This window comes from Asterias amurensis, chromosome 20 (genome assembly GCF_032118995.1).
Source record: "Asterias amurensis chromosome 20, ASM3211899v1".
NCBI classification, from domain to species: domain Eukaryota; kingdom Metazoa; phylum Echinodermata; class Asteroidea; order Forcipulatida; family Asteriidae; genus Asterias; species Asterias amurensis.
The window spans coordinates 14006019-14033975 of record NC_092667.1 but is presented as its reverse complement, the minus strand read 5'-3'; the positions used below and the strand labels follow the sequence as shown (position 1 = coordinate 14033975).

The window sequence follows — 27957 nt, the reverse complement described above, 5'->3', positions numbered from 1 at the left end:
TCTGTCACCGGGTTACAGTTAGCGCTTGCGCAATGGTTGTTTGCGAAAAGGTCTACGGGTCATTGATGCGAGGAAGACGACCAAATGAAAGAGGGTCAATCGATACAAATTATGACGTGGTTGAGACCATCCCATAGACCCAAAGAAACCCGGCCGTTTCGTCAGATGAAAAAAAAGTCACACGGGAAAATAAAGGAGAAACCTTGTACAATGTCATGTGAACTAAACAAAAAGGAAAAGATGTTTCCTGTCGTGTCAATGATACCGAAAGTACGATTGGCGGGACCTTGATGATTAGATTGACCAATCAACAAGAAATACATGGCTTTTTGATACAATAATATCAGTTAGGTGACTTCATTGTTCCCTCGCCATTCAAGCAGAAGTACAGCCTGCTAAACACTATATATTGCTGCCAAGACATAGTTTATACACTAGTGTGTAAGAGCATTTATAAGCGAGAGTAGTTGTTAAAATGGGTGTGACACGTTTCTCCATCATGTTGTGCGTTATTCTGTGTGTCTTTGCACTGACTGTGAGTTCTCACCAGTCTAGCACTAGACGAAGCGTGAGCAGACCCCGTAAGGACAACGGGCCTGGACCGTGTTCCTGCCCGGTTCAAGTCACAGGCTGCAATGACACGGTTTACCGCCAACTCTCCTCCGAGCTCGAAGACACGAGACGACAACTGCAAGCAACGACTGATAAGACATCGATTTCAACTGAGCTAGAAGAAACTAGACTTCAGGTTGAACAACTTGAGGTGTCGGTTGTGAGTTCTCAAGACTTGGTTTCCTCCGAGTTTCATGACATTCGGCAACAGTTGGGTGAGCTGAAAACATCCGTGTCTGCTGTTCTGGATGCTCTGAAAGGTAAACAATAAAGTTGCTCATTATATAATAATAATAATAATTAATAATAATATGAACAAAATTGAGCTCAATTGGTCGTCGAAGTTGCGAGAGAATTATAAAAGAAAAAAACACCATTGTCGCACGAGTTGTGTGCTTTCAGATGCTTGAATTCGAGCCCTCAGCCGAGGTTTCGTATTCAATTCAAATATTTTAGTGAGAAATTACTTCTTTCTCAAAAACTACGTTACTTCAGAGGGAGCCGCTTATTCACATTGTGTTTTACTATCATTTGATGATTTTTCTATTCTACTTTTTTCCAACTTTCTTTTCTTTTTAAGGGCTATTAGTAGGAGGTTAATTTTACCAGGAATATTAAACGAGGTTGTTAAGATTGCTCGCATAGGCCTATGGATTTTCTGATATTCAAATAAAAAAATGACACGATTGCTAGTATAGATACATGGACCACTTCAAAGGAACTGGACACTATCGGTAATGACTCAAAATAATTGTTAGCATAAAACCTTGTTGGTATAACGAGCAATGGAGAGCTGTTGATAGTATAAAACATCGTGAGAGAAACGGCTCCCAAAAGTAACGTAGTTTTTGAGAAAGAAGTAATTTCTCACTCAATGACTCAAAGACTTCAGGCCTGAAGCCTTTTTTTAGGCATCTGAAAGCACACAAAATGTGCACAAAGGTTGTTTTTTTCTTTCATTATTCTCTTGCAACTTCGATGACCAATTGAATCAAATTTTTCACAGATTTGTTAGGTTTGGATATATCAAATGAGAATACTTATCAAAGATGCCTTTAACAATAGTACAAATTTACCTGTACATACAGGTATACGTACTTTCAACAACCACGACTCCGGAAGTGCAAGTATTTTCCAATGCCAGGATGATCCTTGAGGTCCATCCGGTATATATGTTGTAATTACGAAACACGCCCAACAAGACCCGGAACTCGATTCAAATCGTTTTAAGACAGAAGGGACGAGGGTTAGTCCAAGGCCTAATTAATTCAAAAAGCACAACAAAAATTAAGCCTATCAGAATTAGGTTACTAGCCTAAATACCATGTGACATGTACAACTTGTGACATGTACAACTTGACCCTTTTTAGAGGCAGCTTTTTTCGTAAAAAGAATGGGTATATTTTAACAATCTCAGACGAATTTAAAAACATACTCTCCTCACCTTTAAAAAATAAGCAGGACGCTATGTCTTACACATCTTTTGAATTAAGAATTATAATTCCATTTTTCTTATTCCACTTTCTTGACAGATACCCTGCCCGTCGAAGAGTTTTTCCCAAGTAATGCAACTTGGAGAACTGAAAAAGCATCAGCTTTAAATAACAGTAAGAGAAATGCTTGTTGTTTTTTCTTTATCTTAGGTCATTAGATTAGTAACGTTTTTGTACATTTTTTTATTTATTACGTTAAATGAATGCTTGACTTTTGGGACGCTAGCCGGCGCCAGACTTGCCGAAACAGCCATTGTTCTCAAGAATTGTGCGCATGCTCAAAACTACGTCACTGGAAGTTTACCTGGTAAGTATGCTGCCACCTAGCGTTCGAAAATATCCATTAGGTATGCTTTTCTTTGGTCGAGGAGGTATGCCCTTCCGAACAACAATTTAACTCTACATTTTATCTTCGATAAGATCAGCAAACTTATTTCACTTTCAAAACACGAAATCAACCAATTCTCTTTTTATTTTATTTTATTTACTTTGCAGAAACCTTTCCCATGGACATCTCTAGTATAAGTGATGCGACTGAGAGAAATGAATTAGTCACAACGCCACAAGCCGGTAAGATAAAGTTTTCCATCTTTAACATTCCCTCCTCAATTTGGTTTCTCATGAAAATGTGTGAAACAGATGAAAATCTCCCTCATCTTTACCATGCTTGAGCTTTGAGCAAAACATAGTTTACATGTCCTTTATTACGTAATAAGCCAAGTAGTGTTCATTGGGTGCGTTCGTTTAGCTTCCCTGGGTCGACCCCGCATTGCTCACTCGGGTGAGCCCCTGACAAGAGCTAATCGAACGATCACACCCGCCCTCTCGTGGTGACGGCATGCACCTCAGGTCACCCCAAGTGACCCACTCCACAAGCAGGGCACTGGGGGCTGACCCGCGTGAGCCCCGTCAAAGCTATTCGAACGTACCGGGGCAGACCGGGGTCGACCCGGGAATCTAAACGAACGCAGCCTGTATTGTTTTGATTAACCGAAAAACTGTTCCACGGTCAAAGTAAGTTTGTGCGACTCACTCACAGAAGGCGGTTGGGACATAATTTCATCACTTCTTTTTCACTCTTTTCCCTCTCAATAGACACCCTAGACAAGGATTGCTCGGAAGTTCTTGCGAGTGGTGTATCTACCAGTGGTGTGTACACGGTTCAACCTCTCGACTCCGGTGAGGCTTTCCGGGTATACTGTGATATGGAAACAGACGGTGGTGGATGGACGGTAAGATAACACGCTAGTAAATGAATAAGAGTACTCATCACTAAGAATCATGTGAGAATAAAGTAAGAATTTGGTCAAAACGAAGAAGACCAGGGTATTAACACTCCACGTTTCTTTGATAGGTTTTCCAGCGGCGCCAGGACGGCAGTGAAGATTTCTATTTGGACTTCGCCAGCTACAGCCGGGGCTTTGGGAATCTATTGGGAGAGTTTTGGCTCGGAAACGACTACTTGCACCGTCTGACCGCTCAGGGCGAGTACGAACTCCGCGTAGATCTCACGGACTTCGTGGGAAGCAGAAAGTACGCCCTCTACGACTCGTTTAGTATCGCTGGAGTTGAAAACAACTACACGTTGAAAGTTCGGGGTTATTCTGGAACTGCTGGTAAGTGGCAACGGTTAAGCATGATTAAGGGAAAACAAATTCCCGTAATGAATTAAATCTGGTAAATATTCCGACAAATATTGTTCAGAGAAACAGAATACAAACCAAAGTGCAGAAAAGTACTTAATTTTGTTAAATTTAACTTGGCAGAAAAATTGCTCGAACAAGTTGTGAATTCGTTTTTCCCCCGTTTTTTTCCCGTTAACCAACGGTTCCTTTCCTTATTCACACGGTGTTACCGCAAACCTCTCTGAGTTGTACTTTCACCATGCAAAGTCTCAAATCCTACTCATTTTTGTTTACCAGTACACCGATGTTTCCTGAGTCGTGGAAATAATCCTCAGGCATATCACTCGGTTGGGATTCGAACCCACAATCTTTTCCGTCGGAATCTAATTACGAATACTTGTTTGTTGACAATGCATCATGCTATCAGGGCCCTATTTCATAGAGATCCTAAGCACAAAAATGTGCTTAGCATGAAATTTCTTCATTGGTAAAAAACAGGATTGCCGACCAAATTTCCGTATGTTGCATATTGCTTGTTAAACTGTTATTCAGCTGTTGTTTGCTTATCCTGAAAATCACGTTTAAATTTGGTTGGTAAATCCTGTTTTTGTCAAGAAAGAAATGTCATGCTAAGCAATTTGTTGTGCTTAGCAGCTCTATAAAATTGGGTCTTGCTCCGGCTTGTTCAGAATTTCCGAAATAATTGTTCTCTCTCGCTTTCGATCTATAAGGTGACTCGATGAGACTTCACAACAACCGTCCCTTCTCAACCAAAGACAGAGACCTTGACGGATATTCCGGTAACTGTGCCAAGATGTTCCACGGTGCCTGGTGGTACAACGCCTGCCACTCGTCCAACCTCAACGGGGAGTACCTCGGCGGTCTTACGGCTGAGTTTTCCCGGGGAGTCAACTGGAAGAGCTGGAAAGGTTTTCTATACTCGCTCAAAACAGCCGAGATGAAAATCAGAATGAAGCAGTAATCACAATCATCAGAGGATGAATCAACAAGTCATAGATCCCGTGTACAAAAAAAAAGAAAAGAAAAAAGGGCACCTCTGAAAAAAGTTTTTCACTGAGAGGTTTCCCCAGGGTAAATAAGGAATAAATAAATAAATAAATAAGAACTCACAGCACTTAGGGTTTAACATCGGTGTTCAAACAAGTTTCTTCAGGCTCCTTTGTTTTTGTTACCAGAAATGCATCAAAACAACAATTATGAGAAGTAATAAATAATAAAGACAAGAATGTTCTGAGATTTGTGATGCTAATGTTCAATTTTAATCTATTTTTTTTTTTTTAAGTATAGGCCTACATTGTATGCATTCGCTACAAATATTGGTTATACAAATATTTTTTACAAAAACGAGTCAACGTTTCAATAAACACCTTACAAATTGTCCGTATTGTGACCGTACTATAGTGTGAGAAGGATCGGGTACCACATGAGGGTCGTGTACGTGGAACTTGAAGAAGTTTGGTACCAGATCTGAGATGGAAGTTGTTTGTCTACTAATAACAATAGTCTCAAACCGAACCTTGGTATTTCGATCAATGTTTTCTCTTTTGTCAATGGTATAATGTGTCGATAGCCTAAAATTTCCTTTCAGTATATTCTACCCACACTGGGAGACCAATAATGTTTATTGATCCGTATTTTTGTGTTGAGGTGCATCTTCGCAGATGGCCCACAACCTGTTCAATGAGGTGGGGGGTTTGTGTTCGCTCCACGGTTCGCAAAGCGCTTCGGCTTTAGTGGAGCTGGCTCAGTTCTGGGATACCCGCAGGTCTTTCGCATAAAGAAGCCCACAGATAACTGTTAATTCCTTTGATTTGAGAGCAACATTAGTAGCATAAGAATCGTATTGTATTTTGTGAATTCCTACGGGCTGGTGTTGAAACGGAGATGTGTGGGGACAGCACCTTCTCATCAAGAAGAGTCCCATGATTCGAACTTTATGATCGGTAAGTTCTGCTTAAAGACACTGGACGCTAATAGTAACTGTCAAAGACCAGTCTTCTTTACTTGGTGTATCTCAACATATGCATAAAATAACAAACCTGTGGAAAATTTGAGCTCAATTTGTCGTCGAAGTTGCGAGATAATTATGAAAGAAAAAAACACCCTTGTCACACGAAATTGTGTTCTTTCAGATGCTTGATTTTGAGACCTATTCTGAGGTCGTGAAATCAAAATCGTGGAAAATACTTTTTTTCTCGAAAACTACATTACTTCAGAGGGAGCCGTTTCTCACAATGTTTTATACCATCAACCTCTCCCTATTACTGGTTATAATAAGGTTTTATGCTAATAATTATTTTGAGTAGTTACCAATGGTGTGGAAGCGGAAACATATATTTATTGCAAATTTCCATTTTGTAAAAACTATGGTTTCATTCAATTTCTTAACAGCTGATCACGAGCCAAGAGTAGAAGAGAACTACGTACAATTAATATTCAGTACTCATGAATATTCAAATTCTTGAGGCTGATGTCAGATCACCTTCCTTATAACCCTAGCGGGGTTAGAATAACCAACCCAACTCTGGAGAAAACACGACTCGAAATATTCCTTCCTTCCTTAGACTCCACACCAGACGGTGGTGACAAGTTAGTGAATGAGACCGAGGAGGAGGTTTGGAGTTCCACGAGTAAATCTTCACCTCTTGAGGGCGTATCCAACATGGCGCATCCGCTGTACAAATCCTCCAGGGATTCAGGTAGCAACGTCCCACCTAAATTGAAAACTCGATTCACTACCACACCTGCAGGCAACGAAACCTGCTCGCTGTCCGCAGCGGCTTCACAGACAAACTCAGCGGGGATACTGGGGGATTTAAACGGCCTTCCATCCAGGCCTGGATTCAGTAAGGACGCCAAGTTCCTGTCAAGTTATTCTCACAATTATGGACATAGCGAAGGAGGTAAAACTTGGTGGTCTTGCAAGTGAACATTACAAGAAGAGTTCTAGGTAAACTTTCATTGAACATAAGTTTATTTCTTTAGACGAGCACAACTTTACACAGCTAATGCATATATAGTTTAAATGGTGTGACCTATAACCATACAACCATTAAACGATGATTTTTTTTTTTTAATAATTAAATAATATAGTCATGTAGTCATAAAACTAGCCCATTAGAGCATTAAGCGGGTAAACGACCTCGCACGGCCCACTCAAACTTAAAGTTAGGTTTGCAAAGCTCAATTAGCTCATTCACTTAGAAGTAAGGGATTTTAACTAAGTTCATACGAAGATAGACAAATTAGCTGGATTAAAATTTAGTCGATTGACGACAGAACGGCGGTAAATGCACAACTTGCTGGTATCAAACTTGTTTCGCTGAAACAATCAACACTAATGGTTCTACACAATGCTTTTCATCAAACAGACTTCTTTCTGGGCTCTCACATTTCAGCAGAGTCCGAACTAATACTAGTACACAACTGATGTATAAACCGTCACATCATCCTGAGACGTCATCCCAAGATCGAAAACCAAACCGTGATCCTTGGAGGTCATTAGTTCACCTCTTTGCTGCATGTCTCCAGAGTTTTTCTGGGTAGGTTGGGTGGCCCGGTACATTGACTCGTAAAGCATAGCTCGGCGGTCGGTCCGGTGGCAGAGCAAGAGTCTGGTACAGGCCGTTATCAGTTTGATCCGGTTGGATCGGGTATGAACCGGTTTTAGGGTCAGCTATGGGTTCGTAGTCTAGCACCAAATCTTGATAGTTTGGCGGGGGGTCGCTCCTGATAGATGTGATCCTGCAATGACAAAAAGCAAAATCAAGTTTTATCATCCTGCTCCCGAAACCAGATCAACTTGATCCTGATTCTCATCATTTTACTGGGTCAACTTTACCCTGATTCTGAGTCAACCTGCTAATACTGGGTCAACACGAGTGAACATGCTCCTAATACTGGGTCAACAAGAGTCAACCTGCTCCTAACACTGGGTCAACATGAGTCAACCTGCTCCCGAAACCAGGTCAACTTGATCCCGATGTTGTGTCTATCTGTTCCTATTACTGGAACGACTTGACCCTGATTTTGTCTCAACATGAACCCGACCCTGACCCAGAAAGCGGGTCATGCTCACCATGGCTTGTATTATGACCCTTGATACAGAGTTTTTACAGTGGTAGATTCTAGTACAGCAGGCAAATATCTTTCAAATCAAAGTTCAACATAACTTAATGGGAGACTTTCAGGACGCTTGGTGGCAGCAGACCTACCAGGTAAAATCCATTGTTCTCGCTAATGTGCGCACGCTCAGAACTACGTAAACAATGGAAATTTACCTGGTAAGTCTGCTGCCTCATAGCGCCTCAAAGTCTCCCACTGAAGATGCAACTTTCCTAAGCTTGGAACTTAATTATATATAGAGATGCGGTTAGGTTGAACCCATCAGAAGATGTCACAAGCTTTGGAGTTCCGGTATGACTTCCCATTGAATTAAAAACTAACAACCTAACCACCTGATCCATGTACTTCCAAATATAACTTATTCTAAGACTTATTCATATATTATTCTAATAGCATTAATGTTGGAAATGTGCATGTAGTTCAAAGAGTTAGTTTTTTTTGTTAGAATAAAAGTAACAAAATAATTTAGGGTAAAATTGGAGTACTACTTGTAATTGTTTACTCCACAAATTAAGGGTAAAATTCCGTTGCTCCAATTGGTAAAAGCCCTTTTGTATTGTAGGTTGAGTTTGTTGATGTTGTTTTTTACTGTTTTGTATTTACCTTCGACGTTCATCTTTTCTTGCTGACATCTTCTTTCTAGCGAAAAGAAAGATGATGGCTGAAAACAACAAAACTAGTACTCCAAACATGACTGCTACTATGATGTACTGATGATCTTTAGAATCTGTAAAAAAATAGGAATAAAATTGAAAGTCGATTCTGGAAACCCATAAAGGGCCTGTAGAGCTGCATTGGACTGGTAATTACTCAAAATAATTAACTTTTTTTAAATAAGATTTGTTGAATGCATATTCGCCCCAAACAAGGCTAAAAGGAATATGCATGCACTGAAAAGAAAAACGAGTCCAGGTCAATTGATCCGCACCAATTTCTGGTTCATAATGACCAAGAAATGGGTCAAAATACAAAAGAAGAAAACAAAACAAAATTTACACAGAAATGGATCAAAATGACACAGAAACTGACCAGAATGACACAGGAACGGGTTAGCCTGACCCCCATGCTCTACAGTGATACAAAGAGATGAAGAGACAAACAAACGGACTGGACATGAACCAAAATGTTACACAAATACCATCACATACACACAAGACTGATCCCAACATGACAAATCAAAACTTGACACCCCCAAATCCCCGTGCTTATGTTGGAGATATCTGAAGTGAAGACCCATTTATTTCCCCCTTCTTTGGCGTGTCATGACCTAGCGGTTAAGAGGACCTGATTCAAGCTCTGGTGTTTGATCAGCAGAGTGTTGGTTTTAGTCATTTTGCTTATTAGTAAAAGTTGGGGAGGTACAGTGCTTTCTACCCATGTTTCAGCCTCGGGAGTAGGTTGTAACGGCCCCTAAAAACAATGGATTGTAGCCCACACCTTAAGGTGACTTGCATAAATAATATATATATATAAAATAAAAGGAAAAAAAGAAAAGAAAAAAAGGAAGGAGTTATTTCGAAGGGCACTTAGAATGGCACAGAGTATAAGATAAACACAGTGAAACAATAATGCTCCATTGTTTCCGATAATAACTTATTACTGTTTTGTGTACCGTATCCAGCAATCGATTCCCCCTGCGCCATCCTGGGTTGGGTGTCTATTATTTCTGTTGATAAAATATGAGACATGAAACAGTGGTTAAAAATCATTTTAAAAACTTTGCTATTCAGTGTTTTGGCTTTCATTATACTATTATTCTCTTGCAATTGTTCACATTATTATTATTCGTTATTCTATGCATATGTTGGTAGGAAACACCAAGGGTGTCTTTGACAATTACCAACTGGTGTCCAGTGCCCTTAGCAATGGATTGATATAGTGTTGGAAACACATTTCACCGTTTCCTGATAGATAGCCATAATTGTATCTCCCTTTAAATTGGCGGGAAATGATAAACCCCAGATTTGTTTGCAGACACTTAGTTACTCACCTTGGCAACTTGGGAACGAGGCGTTCCAGGTCACGTGGCTTCCGGTCCCGTCTGGGAGCATGACGCATCGGAGAGCGGATGCGTTCATCATATGGTAGCCTGCATTACACTCGAAGCGCATGACGTCATTGAATGAATATTCATTATCCAGGGCACGCCCATTTTTCAGTTCACCCGGCTGACATTTACCGAGAGTCACTACAAACATAAAATATATCACAACGAACTGAATGTTATTAAAGCTTTCGTTGTCGAACAGTGCGCACAACAACCAAACATGAGTCTCCTGAATTCCGAAAATCGACTCCGCGGTAGTAGAATAAAAGCGAGACAAGTTCTCAAAACAACATACCCAGAAAGAAGATATACACATGGTGTTACCGCAAACCAAATAAAATCTAATGATACCTCCCTACGCAATGCCTCAAATCCCAAACAGTTATATTGTACATTGAGGGGAGGAGCCTTGCATCAAAGCAATATTCATGTCCCAATCAAAACTGGGAACAATGAAGGGGAAAGGGATTAAGATAAAGGTATTAAAAATAATGAATTTAGTTCCTCTCAAGCCCTCCTTCCCCCCACCGGCCCCGCCCTAGTTGCTCACTGTCAAACACCGTCACTCACCGTCAAATACCGTCAATCTATCGGGACCAGACGATCGGACCATTGACGCCCCACCACCGCACACCTCATCGATGTTACCGGCGCAAGGCATCTGGCACTGCCCGTCTGACGTCTTGGTCCTAGGCGCGAGGACTCCGCTCTCCTTGCTACAGTAGCACTCTTGACCGTTCTTCAAGCCGGCCAGGAGGGAATTGATGCCCTCGCAATGGCTCCTGCAAGACGATACAGTCATGATGTCCGTGGATACGTAGCTATCCCGAAGGACGGAGTTGAAATTCCCAGAGAAGTCGGCGTAGCATCCTACGTAGCCTGGTCCTGTATATTGAGGGAATGAAATTGGCGCCAAAAACACTACACTATAGATCCATCAACTAAAAAACCATTACAAATATCGCGACAAAAAGGAGTACAATAAATTGATTGGGGCTACCCAGTTACAAGTAAGTCTAGATTACCCCAAAAGAATACGTATAATAAATGTTATGTCAAAAGGTCAAAACTTCCTCCACATTTGCTTGCATAGATTGTCTTCCTTGTCTATTATCCGGCGGCTATGACTGTGTAAACTGAAGACAACAATGATATAATTACAAAGGGACCCTTGACCTTTAAGCCGCCATTCAGATAATGTCACAACAACATATTTATGCACAACGACAACGACAACGACAACAACAACAATGACAAGGACTACGACAACACTGACAGCAGAAACAGACAAACGTTTCTCGAGAATGAGAGCACCCTAAAGACGGAATGATTTCTCAAAGTGAAGAGTAGTTGATGCTAATTTGCATCTCATCGTGAATATGCATAAGGTAAACTGACCTTGACAGATGACCCCTACTGCATCAGTGCACCTTGGTTTCCCTGTGTAACTGCAGTCATCCAAGCGCTTTTCATCTGCAACATGAATAATGCAAATGTATTCATTAATTTAACATGGGAAACTTCAAATGATCGAAATTGTAGGATTATGGTTGGAAGTTTTAGTTTCCTTCTTGGGTGAAATCTCCAACAAGTTAGATTTTTGTAAACATTATTAAATTATAAACTAAAACAAAGGTAAACTACAAATAATATGTATTAATAATACACAAATCTTGTTAGAAGGATACACCACTAACTGTTTGTTTGTGTTGTTGCTGCTGACACCGCCACTGTTTTGTTGTTGTTGTTGTTGTTGTTTACGTGTTGTTTGTGGACGGTGAATTGTTTTAAAGACAGTGGACACTATTGGTAACTGTCAAAGACTAGTCTTCACACAATTGGTGTATCTCAACATATGCATAAAATAACAAACCTGAAGTTGCGAGATAATAATGAAAGAAAAAACACCCTTGTCACACGGAGTTGTGTGCTTTCAGATGCTTGATTTTGAGACCTCAAATTCTAAATCTGAGGTCTCGAAATCAAATTCGTGGAAAATTACTTCTTTCTCGAAAACTATGTTACTTAGAGGGAGCCGTTTCTCACAATGTTTTATACCATCAACCTCTCTCCATTACTCGTCACCAATTAAGGTTTTATGATGATAATTATTTTGAGTAATTACCAATAGTGTGCACTGCCTTTAAGGTCTGGTATCGCTTTTGAAAAAAAAGGTAGTATGAAGAGTCTGGTGTAAAGGGTTGCGCACAATCTTCAAATCTCCAGCCCAGATCTCAACAGGGACTTCAACTTACCCAGGGTGTCATAGTCATAAGTATTGGACTGAGCACATGGGTGTAAGAACAAGGCTTTAACCGAATATCTATCAGACATTAGTGCCTTGCATATATAGGAAGTGAGTAAGAAATGGCCTTGTTTGAGAGTTATGTATCTACACTGTTTCCTGTTGCACACTCTCTATGGGGAAACAATGCATCTAGGTCTTTTAGTAAAACAGGTCGTGTCAAAGACTCGCTATTATGATAATGTTGTTTCGTTGTCTGGCCCCTTGGTACGCATTAACCAGTGCATACGGAGCCAGACTAATTTCTGTTTCGAGTCTCGCGCGAATTTGAATCATGGGGCCCGTTAAAGTGTGTGATTAATGTCCCTTCAAAATGTCAACTCAAAGCAATGTACGAATATACGCACTAGACTTACACCGCTGTTCCATGTTTGTTAACACATTTTGGTGTTGGGGAAAAATAAGTCTGATGCATCATGAATTGTTGTTTAAAATTAAAATTGTTTCATTGCGAAACAGCCGTCGCTTTTGTTTTTGTTTTTTTCAAGATACAACAATTCGACGCAACAAATAATTACCGCGAAATAAAATGGGCATTAGTCATCAGCACGGTACCTAGAAGTCTCACAGTTGTTTGTACAGTAGAAGATACATTTATGTATTGACTCCTGAACTTCTAACCCTCTGCTCAATTTGTTATGGGGAGTCCCTGGGCCCATATTTTCAATCCAAACAAAAACTTCCCTCCACCGGTGGAATTTTCAAAACGTCCGAGCATCAATCTTCAACAAAAATGTCCCTACACCTCTCGGCAACCTATAATGACCATTTATTTCACGGCATATTTCACCCTAGTTTAAAGTCGACAACCCCCATGTCACAATTGGGCAAATTTTGTGTACTTTTGTACTTCTTGTCTTGCTCTCTCAAATCTGCCTAGCATAGAATATTTTGAGGGCCTACTAAATAGTTATTAAATAATGAGTCCGACGCTCTGTTTTCTTCTCTTTAATGGGCTGCACCCCATGGTCCACCTGACTTCAAAATGGCCACTCCCTCTGACGTGTTACGTAATCGAGGGACAGTCATCGTGTGATGATCAAACCATGATCAAACTAACACTATCCATAGATTTCCTTCATTTACTCATGCTCGAAACTTGAACACCCTTTATGAACTCTAATCTGTCAGTGGAAATTAAAGGTAATTTCTCCTCCCTTTTTTACTTGAACCTTTAAAAAAACACCTACTCACCACCTCTGCACTTCCATTCTCTAGCCAGGGGCATCCCGACTACTCCCCCGTATGGGGACCGGGCTCTTGCTAGCGCAGCCCCCGGGAATCCCAGCTGCCGGCACACCACGATGGCATCGTCGATGCTCCAGCTGCGGTCACAAGTCGTGAACCAGCCCCGGAAACCGAGGTACATCTCTACCCGGCCAGCATTGGGGAAAGGTCCATTGACTAGACGGAGATCTGTGGGAGGGTGGAAGGATGTCTTCATGTCAAACTGAGATTGTCATCATTATTGTGAAAAGTTGTGTTTCTTGGCATTTTAAAATATATTGGGTAACATTCTTACCCTTTTTAGGTTAATTTAACAACCATGTTCATTGAACAGCTAGTTGGGTGAACCTTACCCAACCCAGGGTTTACCCGGGGTGTGTAAAATTCGTACCCAGATTGGGTAAATTTGTCTTACCTAACACAATATTGTGTAATTCTTTTAACCTGTGTCATGTTTAGTTACGTTGTCTCTTGAAATAAGCTTGGTGGCTCGCCATTTGTTATGGACTCTTGAAGTATTTGACAGGAGACAGGCCTACTTAAAGTTTTGAAAACGTAAAATACAGCCTCCACGTTTCAAGCCACCCTTTCAAATAAAGTTGTCAAAATGATTTTAATTAACCTTTTCTTATAGAAAGACGGTTAAATGACTAAGTCTCAAACCAATATTTTGATATTTCCAGACCTATCTATTTTAGAGGATTTTCAGTATCTACGGCGGTAGTCACAAATATGAAGCAAGACAACTCTCTGAAGAAGAAAATCTCCTGGCAAGTCGACACACACATGGTGTTACCTCAAACCAATTATCCCTCTCACCATAATAATAATAATAATAATAATGCATTTATAATGCGCCATCTATCTAGTGTACAAGACCCTATTCCGAGGCGCAGAACAAAAAAACAATACATACAACAAAAAAGAAACGTAGAGCATAATACAAAATTATACAATAAATAATCTACTGTCAAGACATGTAATGAGCTAAGTGTAAGAGGATTTAAATAAATGAGTTTTAAGCAAGTTTTTAAACAATGGAAGAGAACTACAGCGCCTGATGTTATTAGGTAAAGCGTTCCAAAGTTTAGGAGCACAAGCGGAAAAGGCACGATCGCCATATGATGAGGAAGTTCTAGGAATGGTTAAAAGGGACTTAGCAAAAGAACGAAGAGTGCGATGATGCACGCCTCAAATCCCAGATACCACTTTGACAATCAGTGTGGAAATTGTGTATTCTATAAGCGAATACCAAAGAACGAATTGGTCTATGTCTTGATAGTTGTGGTTTTTCATCGACAACTCTTTGGTCCAAAAGGGAAGATGTGTCACTGCCATATATTAAGTCTAAGGCAACGAGCCAAGAATGCTACGAGCCTTATCTGTCAAAACGCTATTAGGCAATAACCGTCCACATTTAATACTAGGCTGTCTCTGCAGCAGTCTCCAAAAACGTGTTGCGAAAGAGAGGGTCTGAAAAAATGTATCCTCGCGGTCTCTCCTAAAACTATATGTGTTGACACAATAATAGAAAATAATAATATTCTTTGGATAATAGAATAATTATAACAATCAGAGGCCGTCCAGAGAAAGGTAAAAGTAAAGAAAAAGAAAAAATATCAATAAAAATGTGCCCTCCCAGACATGGCTCAATTAAAAGGGTAAATATTCATATACATTACACAGAAATCTAAAATTGCAGTGAAAGTTAAAAACAAAAAATTGCAAGTAAAATCAATACATAAACGATTTTACAACAACCACCCTATTTAAACTATAGGTCCTAATCGCAAAAAAGGTAAGCAGAAACACCAACTAGAAGGGATGAATTGGGGAAAGACTGTTCCACTTTTTATCATTCTGACTTATGAATAAAGAAACTATTCGTCCTTCCTCTATGATAATACATACCTCCTATTTGTTGCGTCCTCCCAGTTCCGAATAGACCGAGTATCACCAGTAAAGTCAGTCGCAGACATGCCAGCCACAATCCGTCCATCTTGCGGCGACTTGGAACCGCTCGAGAAACCAATCTCAATCCGCTGCGATTAGTGTATAAGCCTCAGCTCTGACAGTGTTTTTTTTTTTAACTTCGCAGTTCCAGTGTGGGTGAAGAATTTTCTTCGTTTAAAGGTCGATTTCATGGCGTCGGCTTACATCATTGGTTGGGTTATGAGTGAGGCAGACACTGCTATAAATATAAACTATGTGCGTTGGGTGCTTCACTAACAAGTTACGGTTCCACAACAGTCAATAAGTTCACACTCCCGAGTTGAAGTTCTAACGTCAAAGTGTTTGAGATAAATTGCGAGAGCTTTATAGACTTGAGATCAAGACGTTGTGACGCAATGTTCTTGCTCAGTGTTTACCTGTAGTGCAGTGTACTGTGTAGTCTGAGTGTTAGCTGCTAGTGCGGTCTTTGTGAACACGTCAGAGACTACATAATGTGCAAAGGAAACCACTCATAACGGACCCTATAGCCTTGAGATGACGACTACTATATAACGCGTGGGTTTCAACAGCTGAACCATTGATTTGTTATAATTTCAACATCAACACGAGAGGGCGTGATTTAAAACGTCAATTTGTGATTTCATAAAAAATGACATGTTTTCATGTTGTGCTACCATACAATGCAATACTTTAGAAATGATTATAAAATAAGAAAGTGGATGAAAATAAAGTACACAAGTGAAAAAATCAAATACATGCTTTAATTGTTATCAATGATTTATTATTTTGTAATCGAATAATTACAGAGTGAATCCGAGTGGCATATTAATATTATACAGAAAACAAAAAATAAAACTTAACTTTGTGACAAAGGTGCGTGACATGACGATGACAATAATCAATCGCATTTGATGATAATGGCTAATACACATTCATGATGACGAGAATTCCAATTATGTATGTGATGACGACTACACAAATATTTACATTTTTTTAATGGATGAGAATCAGTGACATTGATGACAACGACAGTGGCTAATTTGACATTAATGACGATGACAATTGTGACACGGTATGACACTCCTTAGGTGATGATAATGTTGCATTCATAATGCCGATAATCGGCGACACTGATGACGATTATATTGCAACTTTGATATTTTGACGACACATTGGTGACATTGATGACAATGACAGTGGCTAATTTGACAATGACGACGGCAATGGTTAATTTGACATTCATAACGATAACAATGGTGACGTTGATGAAAATGACAATGACCTATTTGACATTGGATGGCGATGACAATGGTCACCATGACCACGGTGAGAAATATCATATTTCTAGAAAAACTACGTTCGTCAGAGGGAGTCGTTTCTCAAAATGTATACTATCAGCAGCTCCCCGTTGCCCATTAATAATAAGAAAGTGTTTATGCTCATATTTGGAATAATTAATTTGGATAAAAAAAGGAGGCTGCATCTTAATTACAATGTGAAGATAGAATAATATCAAGTTTGGTATGAGGAAGTGCTCATAACGCTTGCACCTCGGTTTAACTCCACCCGGGCGTAATTGAACTGATCGGACTCTGTGACCCTGGGCACCACAAAGAGCTCCCCCTGTCCAGGCAAATTACCCCTATCCAAAACGTCATAGCTATTATCGAGCGCAATCTCATCCACGAGAGGGCGCTCTTGTGACGTCATGCGACCAAACGCCAGTCTGTTGTACGGAGATATTGTCTGGTACGACGGGCTTCCCATATCCAGAGGGTCATTATAACCGTTGTCTTGGTAGTCGTTACTGACTGCAGAGGGTTCAAATGCTTGATTAAGGACTTCACCTTGGACCATTGGTAATGGTTTGTTTCCGGTAGAATGGACACGTTCGAAGTGTCTGAAAAAAGGGTAGATTAAAGAAGAGGTTTTAAGTCTTCATTACTATTATTATTATAGGGACTTTATCTCCACAAATCATCTTCTATGAATCTGCATCTATTTTCAGTTTAACCATTCTACTTTTGAAACAGAAATGTCATTATAATCCAATCTCTCGTATCGAAGACAAGTTTTTTAATTAAGGAAAGAGGGGAGAGGGGGTGTGGCTGGGGTTGGGCTTGGTTGGGTTGTGGTGGGGCTTGGGTGGGGCTGGGGCGTACCTTTCGTTGTGTCTGCAGGATCGACACCAGCAGCAGATGACGACGAGTAGAACTAGCAGAATCAAAAAACCAACGCAACTAATCGCTATAAACAAACCACGCAGAACACGATGTTATTAGTCACAGTTAACAATAGTAATGACTATCATTATCAGATACTGATGCAAGGCTGTAAACAATAATAATTGCTTCGTAAAAATTTGGGTAGATGGTGCATTCTGGGGGGGGGGGGGTAACCTTCTTTCATCCCTTGGAGTGTCCATGGTGGCAGTTAAGGAATACACGAGTTTGAAACACATACCAATGATTGTTCCATTGAATCCACTTTCCGATACAGACCCGTCATCCTTGTTTTTATCTGAAAGGAAAAATAACTCACGGTGTATAATAAAAAACTGTTTGTTTTAAAGTAGGACACATTACATTTATTTTCATTCGATATTACTCGTATCATACACAAGTTTTTTTTGGTGAAGCATCCTTTATGAACTAGAAACCGAAATACATCCAATGCAAAAGGCTACAACTCAAAAACAAATCCAATGTTTTTGTTTCTTAGCCAATTTGGTTGATATACCATGTCAACATGACTACTGAATGACCACAAATTGAGCTATAGTTTTGAAGTTTCACCTGATGTAGTTAGGGTGCCTGTTGTTCTTCCCTCGTCACGTGGTGTTGTTTTACTCGGAACCGCGTTCTTAATCGTTGTCGTTTGTGTAAGCAACTTCGTTGCGCCGGACTTGGCCGTGTTCGTTGGTTTCGTTGTTACGTGGTTAACCGTAGTCTTTAGTTTCGCCGTTGACGATGTTACCGTCGTAATCGGTTGGGTTGTTGCGGACGCAGCCGTGCTCGCCGGTTTCGTCGTTACATGGTTAACCGTACTCGCTGGTTTCGCCGTTGAAGATGTAACCGTTACTTGAGTTGTTGCGGACGTTAAAGTAACCGTTGTTTTCCCCATAACAGTCGTTGTGCCGGTTGCTTCCATCGTCTGTGTTGTTGATCCCGCCTGTGCGTCAGCTGTGGCAAAAATTGAGAATACATTTCCTCAAGGTTTTATTAGATAAAAACTTGAATTACTGGGATTAAGTTGATTATAGAAATATCTTCTTCTCATCAAACGGTGCACATCTTGAAGATGCTTTGTGATTATTTTCGTTTATTGTTGTTGATTTTTGTTTCTATATTAGAGGAAATAACATTAAACATGTGTTTGAGATACTTTTAAGGAGCTACATGAACATATTTCAAATGCTGTGACCAATTTGACTAGCTGCCGCATTTGTACAATTATTTTCGTTTCCAGATTACACTTCTATAAATTTGGCAACATTATTTCTATTTTCAGCAAGTAAACATTAAAAGTGAACTCACACAAACAAGAAGAATTCAATGCACTCCACGTGGAGTTACTGTAACACACCGTGACCGCTTCACCTTGCAGTAAATATCCATCCGCGCAGGACAAGATAGCCACGCCCCTGTACTCATTTGACAATACCGTGACGTTACCATTTTCAGGTGGTTGAGGAACCTCGTCACATGTAACAACTGTAACAAACCCAAACAAGAAATGGAAACAAATATTGCGTTATTTAACTGAGTTTATTGAGAATAACTTATTGAGAATAACTTGCTACCTCAGAATTGCGGTTATCATTAATATGAGCCACTGCTCAAGAAAATAAATGTTGCGTTAATCACTGAGCTTCTTGGAAGCTACCTTCATATTGCGTATGTGTTTGGCTAGTGTCGACACTGATACCTTCATATTGCGTATGTGTTTGGCTAGTGTCGACACTGATAGATAGATATATAGATAGATAGATAGATAGATAGATAGATAAAACGGTTTATTAAAAAACTGTCCTCGTAGCACAAAGGCTAAATTACAACAATTTTACATTTATAAACAAAAAATTGAAATTAAATAGGAGGCAAATTGGCATAAAACAAAATATTATGTGGAATAGTAGTTTAGCCACTCCCCTAAAATTTACAGATTGATTATTCCACATTGAAATTGAATTAATTTTACTCAATATGGTGTTACGATAAAACGCTATTAAAATTTCGGTATTTTTTAGAATCGTGAAAAAATCATGTTTAATTGTCTTACTTTTGCAGATGGTTTCTTCCCCGCTCCATTGTCCACTCAATAGACACGTCCTATTAGATGATCCTTCAAGTTCATACCCTTTGTCACACCCAAACTCAACTACGCCATCTATGTTGAAATCAACATCTTCAGTTTCCAATAGCTGGCCATGCAAAGGAGTTTCCGGGTAACCACACGAGTTGAAGTATAAATCTAGGTTTTTGGGGGCAAGACACGGTGTGTTTTAATGTTTTCTAAAAAAAAACATAGGTTACTTTTATTCGCAATAGAGTGATGGGTACTTTGGTTTTGAAACAAAGTGATAGTTATTTAGGTACGCATAAGAGTGATTGTTACTTTGATTTTGTCATAGAGCGATACTTGTAATCGCATGAAGTGATAGTTTCTTTGAATTGCCATACAGCAATGGTTACTTTAATTTTGCTATAGAGCAGTGCTTACTTAGACATTGTATCTATAAGACATACCTGTTTGGCAGATATACTTGCGATTTTTATAGCAATATTCATCGTTCCACATGTAGTTTGGTGTCAACATCTCGATACACTTCTCATCTGCAGTGTTTGGCTCACCAGTCGTCCAGCTTGGTGTAGTTATCAACTCATCTAGTCACAGAACAAAATTCACAAAATTATGTATACAACAACAAAATCCATACAGTTACAAATCTGTGGGCATTTAGAATCGATGGGTCCGTGAAGTTGTACTAGAATAATGAAAGAAAAACACCAGTGTTGCACAAATTTTTGTGGTTTGGACACGCCTAACAAAAGGCTTCATGCGTGAAATCTTTTTACATTTGAGTGAGAAATGTTCGTCGGGAGCCGTTTCTCAGAATGTTCTATACTATGAACAGCTCTCCATTGCTCGTTACTAAGCAAGTTTTTTTGCTAACATTTATTTTGAGTAATTACCAATAGTTTTCAGTGCCTGTCTCTCAAAACCCACTTGTTCAACTGATTTGTTTGCTTATTTTGTTTATTCTATGTTTTTTGTTAATTGTGTGTACAGCGCTGTGGTACTTTCCCTTGTTAGTTAGAGCGCTTTATAAATACTTTGTATTATTATCAAATTGTTGTAACTGCAAGGTCTACTTACAGTCAGTCCATCGCCAAACTCGTCCGAAATCGGAAGAAACTTTTGCTCCTATCCACCAGTTTTCTTGATCGTTTTGGAAATGTTCCGAGTCTGAAAGATAACTCACTAAAAAGTCTTGCATATCTTGATCTGTTACTTCCACCAGCCAACCTCCACTGTCGTTGCAATAAGTATTGGCATCAGACCAGGTATAGTTTCCACTTGTGAAGGCAAGACAGTGACTCGTGTAGTTAACTTGTCGGTCAGCATCTAAGTTGTTTATCGGACATGGCATTTCTTGAAAACAAAAACAAGTATTTAATAAATTAAATGATCCAAAACATTACAATATCCAAATCATTTATAGTTTTTTTAATGTTAATAATATAATGTTTTTTTAAAGGATTTGTGCGCATATTTCTCGACACAAGCAATCATTCATTAAAAATTAATAATTTGGTTTGCGGTAACACCATGTGTGCACCTACTTGCAGGGTAGATTATGTTCTTTTGAAAACTTGTCTTGCTTTATTTAGAGTTCGGAAGACTTCTCAGTTCTAAAAAAGCTGTTTCAAAAATCTACTCCGCAGTATAAAAAATAAAAAGCAAGACACGTTCTCAAAAAGAACATAAACTACCCGGCAAGTAGATACACACCGCAAACAAATATTGATACCTCATCATGCAGTGTCCCAAGTGAAAAAAAAAAATTCCCAAAAATATATAAGGACATTTATTTGTTAGTACTTGTTTGTGTCTCTCAAGAAGGTTGGATCGAAAGCCAAGGCCATCTTCTCTACTTATTATATTATAATATATACAGCCCTTTAGCCGGATTAATCCAATCTCGAGTTAGGACTATTGATGACCCATTTCACCTGACGTCATCAGCAGAAAAATCTTGAATGCGCCATACTGGTGGGCAATTTCACTGTGCGTTTTTACTGCGCGTTATGCGGTGAAAGTGTGCATTTTAGCCTAACTGCCCACACCAACATGGTGAGCGTGGCATTGGTCGCCGCGTGTGATACGCGTGCAAGGGGTCAATAGTAACTCGTCCTAACTTAGGAAAGGTTCAATGCATCCTAATGTCTATGGAAACGGAACTTTCAACTCGTCCTAAGTCATAAGAATAATCGTACAAAAGAAGAGTTTGGTGAAATCGATGGCTGGGATCGTATAATCTTTTTAAAATCATGAGAACTAATTTATCACCAAGGTTTGCGGTAACACCGTGTAATGATAACCTCTAAATGAGTTGAGGTGGCTCTGAATAAAGCAACGTTGGTTTCAACTCGACGTTTCGATCAGTATAATCTGATCGTCTTCTGGAGAAATAAATAATAAGAAGAAGGATTAATGACCCACCAAATTGGCAGAGAGCTGAGTGTTGCAAGCCATCTGTGTTGTCTTTAGAGCAACCATTATCATTCCATCTGTAGTTATGTTTCTCGGAATCATCAGGGGTTGACAGACTGCTCAGCTGAATGCAATCCTCACTTGAAAGGTCGTTACTAGGCTCGTTAGGAGCCCATGGGAAAAATGTGATGTTATTTCTGCCTAAAAATTAATAAATAAAATATTATGAAAATATTATCGAATAACATCTTTAAATGAATGATGATGTATGGCAATATACAACTAAAGAAAGACTCTCATATTCCAATATTTTTGTGAGATATTACCCCTTTCTCAAAAACTATTACTTCATAGGGAGTTGTTTCTCACAATGTTTTACATTATACCACCCCTAACAAATATTCTGCCTTTTCATTGGTTTAGAGCGCGTCACATGATTTGTCTTAGTTTTACTAGAAACGCGGCCGTGCGATAGTGCATCGTTTGCCGTGTGATAGTCCAACGACTATCACATGGCGTGCAGTACCCAGATGTCTTTTTACTCACCTCGAACCCAATCAGTTGTGCATCTGTGTATCTGAAACGCGTGTACGAACGTTACGTGTGCGAAGATGATAAAATAGTCTGTTGGGGTGTTATAAAACAAATATTGAATGCTTTTACTCGTGCTATGGTTAAAACTCCGACTCCCTCGGTGATCACCGGAGCGTTCCATTTTCCCTCGGCTGCGCCTCGGGAAAACAGAATGCTCCGGGGATCACATCGGGGTTGTAGTTTTAACCACAGCACGAGTAAAAACAGTCAATATTTGTATACTATCAACAGCTCTCCATATTGATCGTTACCAAGGAGTCATTTCTCAGAATGTTTATAGCAATTACCAAAATAATGTGACTTAAGTACCTTTAATGATGAGTGCGGATACGGATGAGAGGGGGTGGGGGTGTCCTATACTTCATTGAATTGTTATTGGTATTTTTTTCTGCTTCAAACTTACTGTGTCCCCAAATCCATGCCTTCGACTCCTTTCCACCGATCCAGTATCCATCACCAGATGCAAGAGATTGAAGTTTGTTTTGTAAAAATGACTGCTGGTCACTGCTGGCGATCTTTGCCAGTGTCGAATTGTTGACCGCACATGCTGTTTTCGCTTCATCCCACTTTAGATAGTCCGTGGATAGCTCGAAACAGACGTCATTTTGGTACCGTAGACTATCAACAGTCGGACAGCTTGCTGCAAAATAATTAATCAAGATTTTACTTCAATCATCTAAACAAAAATCATCCGGACTCTAACTAAACAGATCCTCAAGCCCTCTGCGTTTTAGTTGAGCCGTCACTTGTTTTCTGTTCTAAAAAAGGCACGCCACTAATGCACCCCACCCCCATCGCTTTCTTAGTATGATGGGTCGCAATGAAAAATAAAAAATAAAAACTTCGAAGCTTGTTGTTAATAACATAACCAACCTTTGCAATAAAAGTCCGATTCTGACCATGTCCCATTCTCCTGACACGTCCGCAAAGGTTGACCATCAGCCTCGTATTCACTCTCACAAGTGTATAAGATTACACTGCCAATATCAAACATCGTCCCCTTGGTGGCATTCACGTGACAGCCTGCAGGAACTGGGGGCTCTGGACACTGTTTAGCTATCGAAACAAAGGTTGTGAGATAAGGTTATCACATCAGTCGAGGAAAAACATCTCCACAGAATTAAAAGCAGGGTCCAATTTCATAGAGGTGCTTAAGCATTAAAATAAGCTAAGCATAACAAGATTATGCTAACCAGAAGTTTACCAACCAAGACACCGTGTCTCTATGTATCCTGTTAATTATTGCTGAGCAGAGATTTTGAAGCAGTTTTTTTCTGCTCAAAGCAGCTCTCTGAAATTGGGCCAGATTGCTCACCAAGTTTTACAAACACAGTTTGTCAATAGTATTGATTGAAGGTTTTTGTTATAAATTATTTGCTTAGCGGAATATATGGGATCTTACCAAGTAAGGTTTTATGCTAATAATTATTTTGAGTAATTACCAATAGTGTCCACTGCCTTTAAGTAGGTCTTAACCATTTACATTTATTTCACATTTATTTACCTGTGCAGTTAAGATCTCCAATCCATTCATCCTCGGATTCCAAACATACAGCCACAGAAGTAGAACCTGTGGGTTCGAATCCAGGCATACACATACAGCTTACGTAACCCGTCGCATTAGAACAGTCTACATTAGGCAAGCTGGTAGTGTCACATGGTGTAGCTGTAACAAAAAATATAATTCTGACATTAGCTGATACTCGTTAAATGTATCATACTTAATGCGGATAAACAAAACTTAACTGTTAAACATTTTAGTCTGAAAGTTTACAGATTGGGATTTTTGCCACACTTATTACTGACGTTGTCCTTCTTCTGGGGGGCCTTCTTACTTGTTTTTATTGCTTACTTTTTTTGTCTTTGTCTGCTGGTTTACTTCTATATTCATCCCTTTATATTTGCTCCCCTGTAATTGTGTTTCGTTTGTTGTGGTCAAATAAATAATAATAATACCAATATTATGAAGTTCCGAGTCTGAAACCATTTTTGTGGTAATTGTTTCTCTTTGAAATATTAGGTCGTGTGTGGGAAAATGTATCTGAAAATATTTCAAAAAATACCCCCAGAATATTAACAACAAAAACAGAACACAGCGGATTTGAGTTGTACCAACCAAACTGAAGAACAAAGTGTTTTCATCCTGTACATGATGTTCACTATTTGCTTGTTTAGCACACGTTTTCCACGTTTGTTAGTTCAAACAACACTGTCTGCGACTATTTTGCCAGCTTTACTTTTATCGAACTTACTGGCTGAACGTCAAACAAAAGAAATACCGATGAGTAAACAGTAGAAACAGGTTATAAGCCAAGTTAATAAACATGCTTAAAAAAAAGAACAACAAACAAAAAACTAAATAACTAACTAAATATGATTTTCAAAGAAATACTAAATAAATAAATAAATAAATAAATAAATAAATAAATAAACAAACAAACAAGCAAACAAACAAATAAAATACATAGGTCTAATAAATAATTAAAATAAAAAAAGAAAGAAAAGAATACGTTGAATGCTGTTTCACAAAGTGGAAAGAATGCAAAATGAACAATATTGTTTTTAAATAATAAGACTTTCTTACCCTGTGAATATGAGGCCATAAAACACACAAACGTTGACACCCCAAAAAGCACAAACGAAACGTTGAAATATATTCCCGGCATTTTAATTATCTTGTCTTTAGGTGTAAACTAACAACCAAATTCCTCATTCACTGGCGAAGACTGGACAAGCAATGAAAAGAAGTTGCTTTCTTTGTACAACCAATGTCTCACTCACTTCCAATCAACAATCCGGGAAATTAAAAGTTGTTTTCTCTACATCCAATGTTCCAACTTAACTTGCAAACTGACAAACACTGGACAAGAAAAGAAGTGGCTTTCTTTTTACAACCAACGTCCCCACTCACTTCCGACCAACAATCCAGGCAAGTTAGTGGCTATTTTGACTTCCTCACTTTACTCGCAAGCAAGCGGCCAATTTCTTGTGTTACTATAATGCCGGGTGTTGACACTGAAGCACAGAAATTTTCCCTCTGACAAAAAGACGATCACATCGAGAAAAATGTCAATGCCAACCAAAGTGAGATTTTGTTTTTATGACACCACTTCGATGGGCGTGTTCACTCGACGCAGAGCTTTCTTATCAGGGTCCAATTTCAATAAGCTGTTTACCGGTAAGCATATTTTTGGTGCTTACTGTAGCACAAAAAGTGCGTAAGCATAAACCATGATTTCTCAAGTTAGCAGAACATTTCTAGGCGCGCATGCACGTTCAATGGATTTGCATAGTTTATTTCACTCGTGTGCTTACCGCGGGTTAGCCAGCATTTATCCTTGCTTACGGTAAACAGCTTTATGAAATTCTGCCAAGGGACGCTCGCGCTCCGTAAGCACAACACGGCTGCTTACATGTTTTATGCAATTGGGCTCAGGTCTTATGTGGATAGTTTACTAAGTCAAGAGTTATCTTTATTTGTGAGCTGTTCCAAGGCTGACATGCAAACAGCATGATCTCTTTATTGTAATCAGTGATAGCATTCCCTTGTCTCTATAGATACGTTAAGAGTTTATCGGATTTAATATTCACGCTGATATAAACTATTATCGGGAACACGTGATATTTAACATCACACACCTAATTCTATGTGCGTCCCGTGTTTCTTTAGCCTTCCATCTTGATTTTACTACATAAACCAAACTGAGGCTGGACGAAGTAATAGTCTGGTGCCATGTTTGTGCAATGAATGTTAGCATTCATTACTGTTATTGAAAACAAGGAACATGACCACGATGGTGATAGCGTGATAGCGGTGATGCCATCTTGATTTTACTAAATTAATTAACCAAACTGAGGCTGGACGAAAAGTCTGGTGCCATGTTTGCGCAATGAATGTTAGCATTCATTACTGTTATTGGAAACAGGGAACATGATAAAGGTCTTTAGACTGGTCCCAGATACCGTTGTCACAGACCCAATGATTTCTTTTGATACAATTAATTTATTGGATAAACGTGCAGTGGCGTAAGCTTTCCCGTGTTTTGATTGGTTCGAGGCGATGTTTGTCAGCTGCATTTGTGTAGCATAATTCTGGTATAGACGATGTGACCTGTGACATCACATGTTTTCAAAAGAGCCACAGAGCATGGACTTCCTGCAGGCACGATTTGTACACAGCATAATGGAAGAAAACATAAAATCTTATATCTTATGGAGATTGCACTGTATAATTCTTCTGTTGATATGATGAAAGGGGGCACATCTCAAAACTTGTCCAGTTTGTACTTTCATAACTCTTGGATTTATGTGAAAATTATGACACAAAATGTCAACTTTCACATAATGACCAGTGTGGTATCTTGCCTGCCAGAATACTCAAAGATGCACAAGGTCACACTTATTGTTAACAAAGTTCACATGGTCTATAGAAAAGGAGGCCAGACTAAAGACGAGATGAAGACAGGGGAACAGTCTATGGTAACACTGGTTTGCCTAGTTATAATACGAATCGTTAGAGCCGCGAGAGGGCGGTGTTCATGTAAGTTTACACCATTAGACAATGTCAAAACCCGGCCAGCTCTTTCGCATGACTGCGCGTCCTTGGCTGAGCTATGACGCGTCATGACGACTTGAAACCTTTCCTTACAAGGTCTAAGGTCAGACACAAAATATCGACCTGTAAATAAGGATCGATTACAGGTTCACACTGAGATCAAATCCACATGAGGTAAAACAATAAAATGAAAGTTATCTTATAGAAGCTTTGCATGGTGTTGAAAATAAGAATACAATTAAGAAGATTTGAAACTTTGCATCGTGGAAAGACGATATAGTTGAAGGTTTGCGGTATCACCATGTTGCGATAATCTCTAATAGTGTTGGGGTGGTTCTAGCTGAAAAGAACCGTTGGTTTCAACTGAAAGTTTCGATCAGTATACTCTGATCGTACTGTAGAGAGAGAAAAAAAATAAAATAAATAAAAGGAAGACGATCAGAGCATACTAATCGAAACGTCGGGTTGAAACCTTACCAATTATCCCAAAATAATGAGGTCAATGTTAGGACTTGGAAAACAAATCCGAATTACGACCCATCGGCTTATAATTATGTGGGAATCGAGCTCAAAATATGAAACAGCCATGACCAATTATTCATCAGGAATTATTTCGGTACAATCAAAAGATAAAGAAGATGAGATCAATAGGGGAAGAGAAAACATTGCTCTGTGATTTTAAC

The 27957-nt window shown here is 39.3% G+C and overlaps 4 protein-coding genes across 4 annotated transcripts; 2 read left to right on the top strand and 2 right to left on the bottom strand.

The window, feature by feature from the left end:
• The first annotated feature begins 380 nt into the window (after window positions 1-380).
• On the top strand, window positions 381-5228 carry LOC139952528 (ficolin-1-like). The gene is made up of 6 exons (XM_071951687.1): window positions 381-872; window positions 2145-2219; window positions 2601-2675; window positions 3201-3337; window positions 3460-3721; window positions 4462-5228. Exons 1-6 carry the CDS (start codon window positions 476-478, stop codon window positions 4710-4712), a joined length of 1197 nt encoding a protein of 398 aa, XP_071807788.1. The 5' UTR covers window positions 381-475; the 3' UTR covers window positions 4713-5228.
• Window positions 5229-5421: 193 nt separating this feature from the next.
• LOC139952529 (uncharacterized) lies at window positions 5422-6688 on the top strand. The gene is made up of 2 exons (XM_071951688.1): window positions 5422-5694; window positions 6143-6688. Exon 2 carries the CDS (start codon window positions 6222-6224, stop codon window positions 6678-6680), a length of 459 nt encoding a protein of 152 aa, XP_071807789.1. The 5' UTR covers window positions 5422-5694; window positions 6143-6221; the 3' UTR covers window positions 6681-6688.
• A 569-nt stretch (window positions 6689-7257) lies between these two features.
• Window positions 7258-15872, bottom strand: LOC139952527 (uncharacterized). The gene is made up of 8 exons (XM_071951686.1): window positions 15367-15872; window positions 13423-13644; window positions 11322-11396; window positions 10494-10808; window positions 9867-10064; window positions 9489-9542; window positions 8480-8603; window positions 7258-7495 (listed from the first exon to the last, which is right to left on the bottom strand). Exons 1-8 carry the CDS (start codon window positions 15452-15454, stop codon window positions 7258-7260), a joined length of 1314 nt encoding a protein of 437 aa, XP_071807787.1. The 5' UTR covers window positions 15455-15872.
• Window positions 15873-16830: 958 nt separating this feature from the next.
• On the bottom strand, window positions 16831-25763 carry LOC139952733 (sushi, von Willebrand factor type A, EGF and pentraxin domain-containing protein 1-like). The gene is made up of 13 exons (XM_071951933.1): window positions 25304-25763; window positions 24224-24385; window positions 23593-23775; window positions 23123-23359; window positions 22135-22326; window positions 20788-21063; window positions 20157-20294; window positions 19690-19881; window positions 18945-19121; window positions 18204-18590; window positions 17872-17928; window positions 17571-17655; window positions 16831-17308 (listed from the first exon to the last, which is right to left on the bottom strand). Exons 1-13 carry the CDS (start codon window positions 25383-25385, stop codon window positions 16921-16923), a joined length of 2556 nt encoding a protein of 851 aa, XP_071808034.1. The 5' UTR covers window positions 25386-25763; the 3' UTR covers window positions 16831-16920.
• Window positions 25764-27957: the final 2194 nt, after the last annotated feature.

What these genes read in the sequence shown, in the direction of transcription:
- LOC139952527 (XM_071951686.1), bottom strand. Translation starts at nt 15,454, where the DNA reads ATGGACGGATTGTGGCTGGCATGTCTGCGACTGACTTTACTGGTGATA. An exon ending in GAGGACGCAACAAATAGGAG is followed by an intron (nt 13,645 to 15,366) that starts GTATGTATTATC and finishes ACCCTCCCACAG; the next exon opens with ATCTCCGTCTAGTCAATGGA. An exon ending in AGTAGGGGTCATCTGTCAAG is followed by an intron (nt 10,809 to 11,321) that starts GTCAGTTTACCT and finishes CTCAATATACAG; the next exon opens with GACCAGGCTACGTAGGATGC.
- LOC139952733 (XM_071951933.1), bottom strand. Translation starts at nt 25,385, where the DNA reads ATGCCGGGAATATATTTCAACGTTTCGTTTGTGCTTTTTGGGGTGTCA. An exon ending in AGGCACCCTAACTACATCAG is followed by an intron (nt 17,929 to 18,203) that starts GTGAAACTTCAA and finishes TTTTCCTTTCAG; the next exon opens with ATAAAAACAAGGATGACGGG. An exon ending in ATTCAATGGAACAATCATTG is followed by an intron (nt 17,656 to 17,871) that starts GTATGTGTTTCA and finishes GTTTGTTTATAG; the next exon opens with CGATTAGTTGCGTTGGTTTT.
- LOC139952528 (XM_071951687.1), top strand. Translation starts at nt 476, where the DNA reads ATGGGTGTGACACGTTTCTCCATCATGTTGTGCGTTATTCTGTGTGTC. An exon ending in CAGACGGTGGTGGATGGACG is followed by an intron (nt 3,338 to 3,459) that starts GTAAGATAACAC and finishes TTTCTTTGATAG; the next exon opens with GTTTTCCAGCGGCGCCAGGA. An exon ending in GGGTTATTCTGGAACTGCTG is followed by an intron (nt 3,722 to 4,461) that starts GTAAGTGGCAAC and finishes TCGATCTATAAG; the next exon opens with GTGACTCGATGAGACTTCAC.
- LOC139952529 (XM_071951688.1), top strand. Translation starts at nt 6,222, where the DNA reads ATGTCAGATCACCTTCCTTATAACCCTAGCGGGGTTAGAATAACCAAC.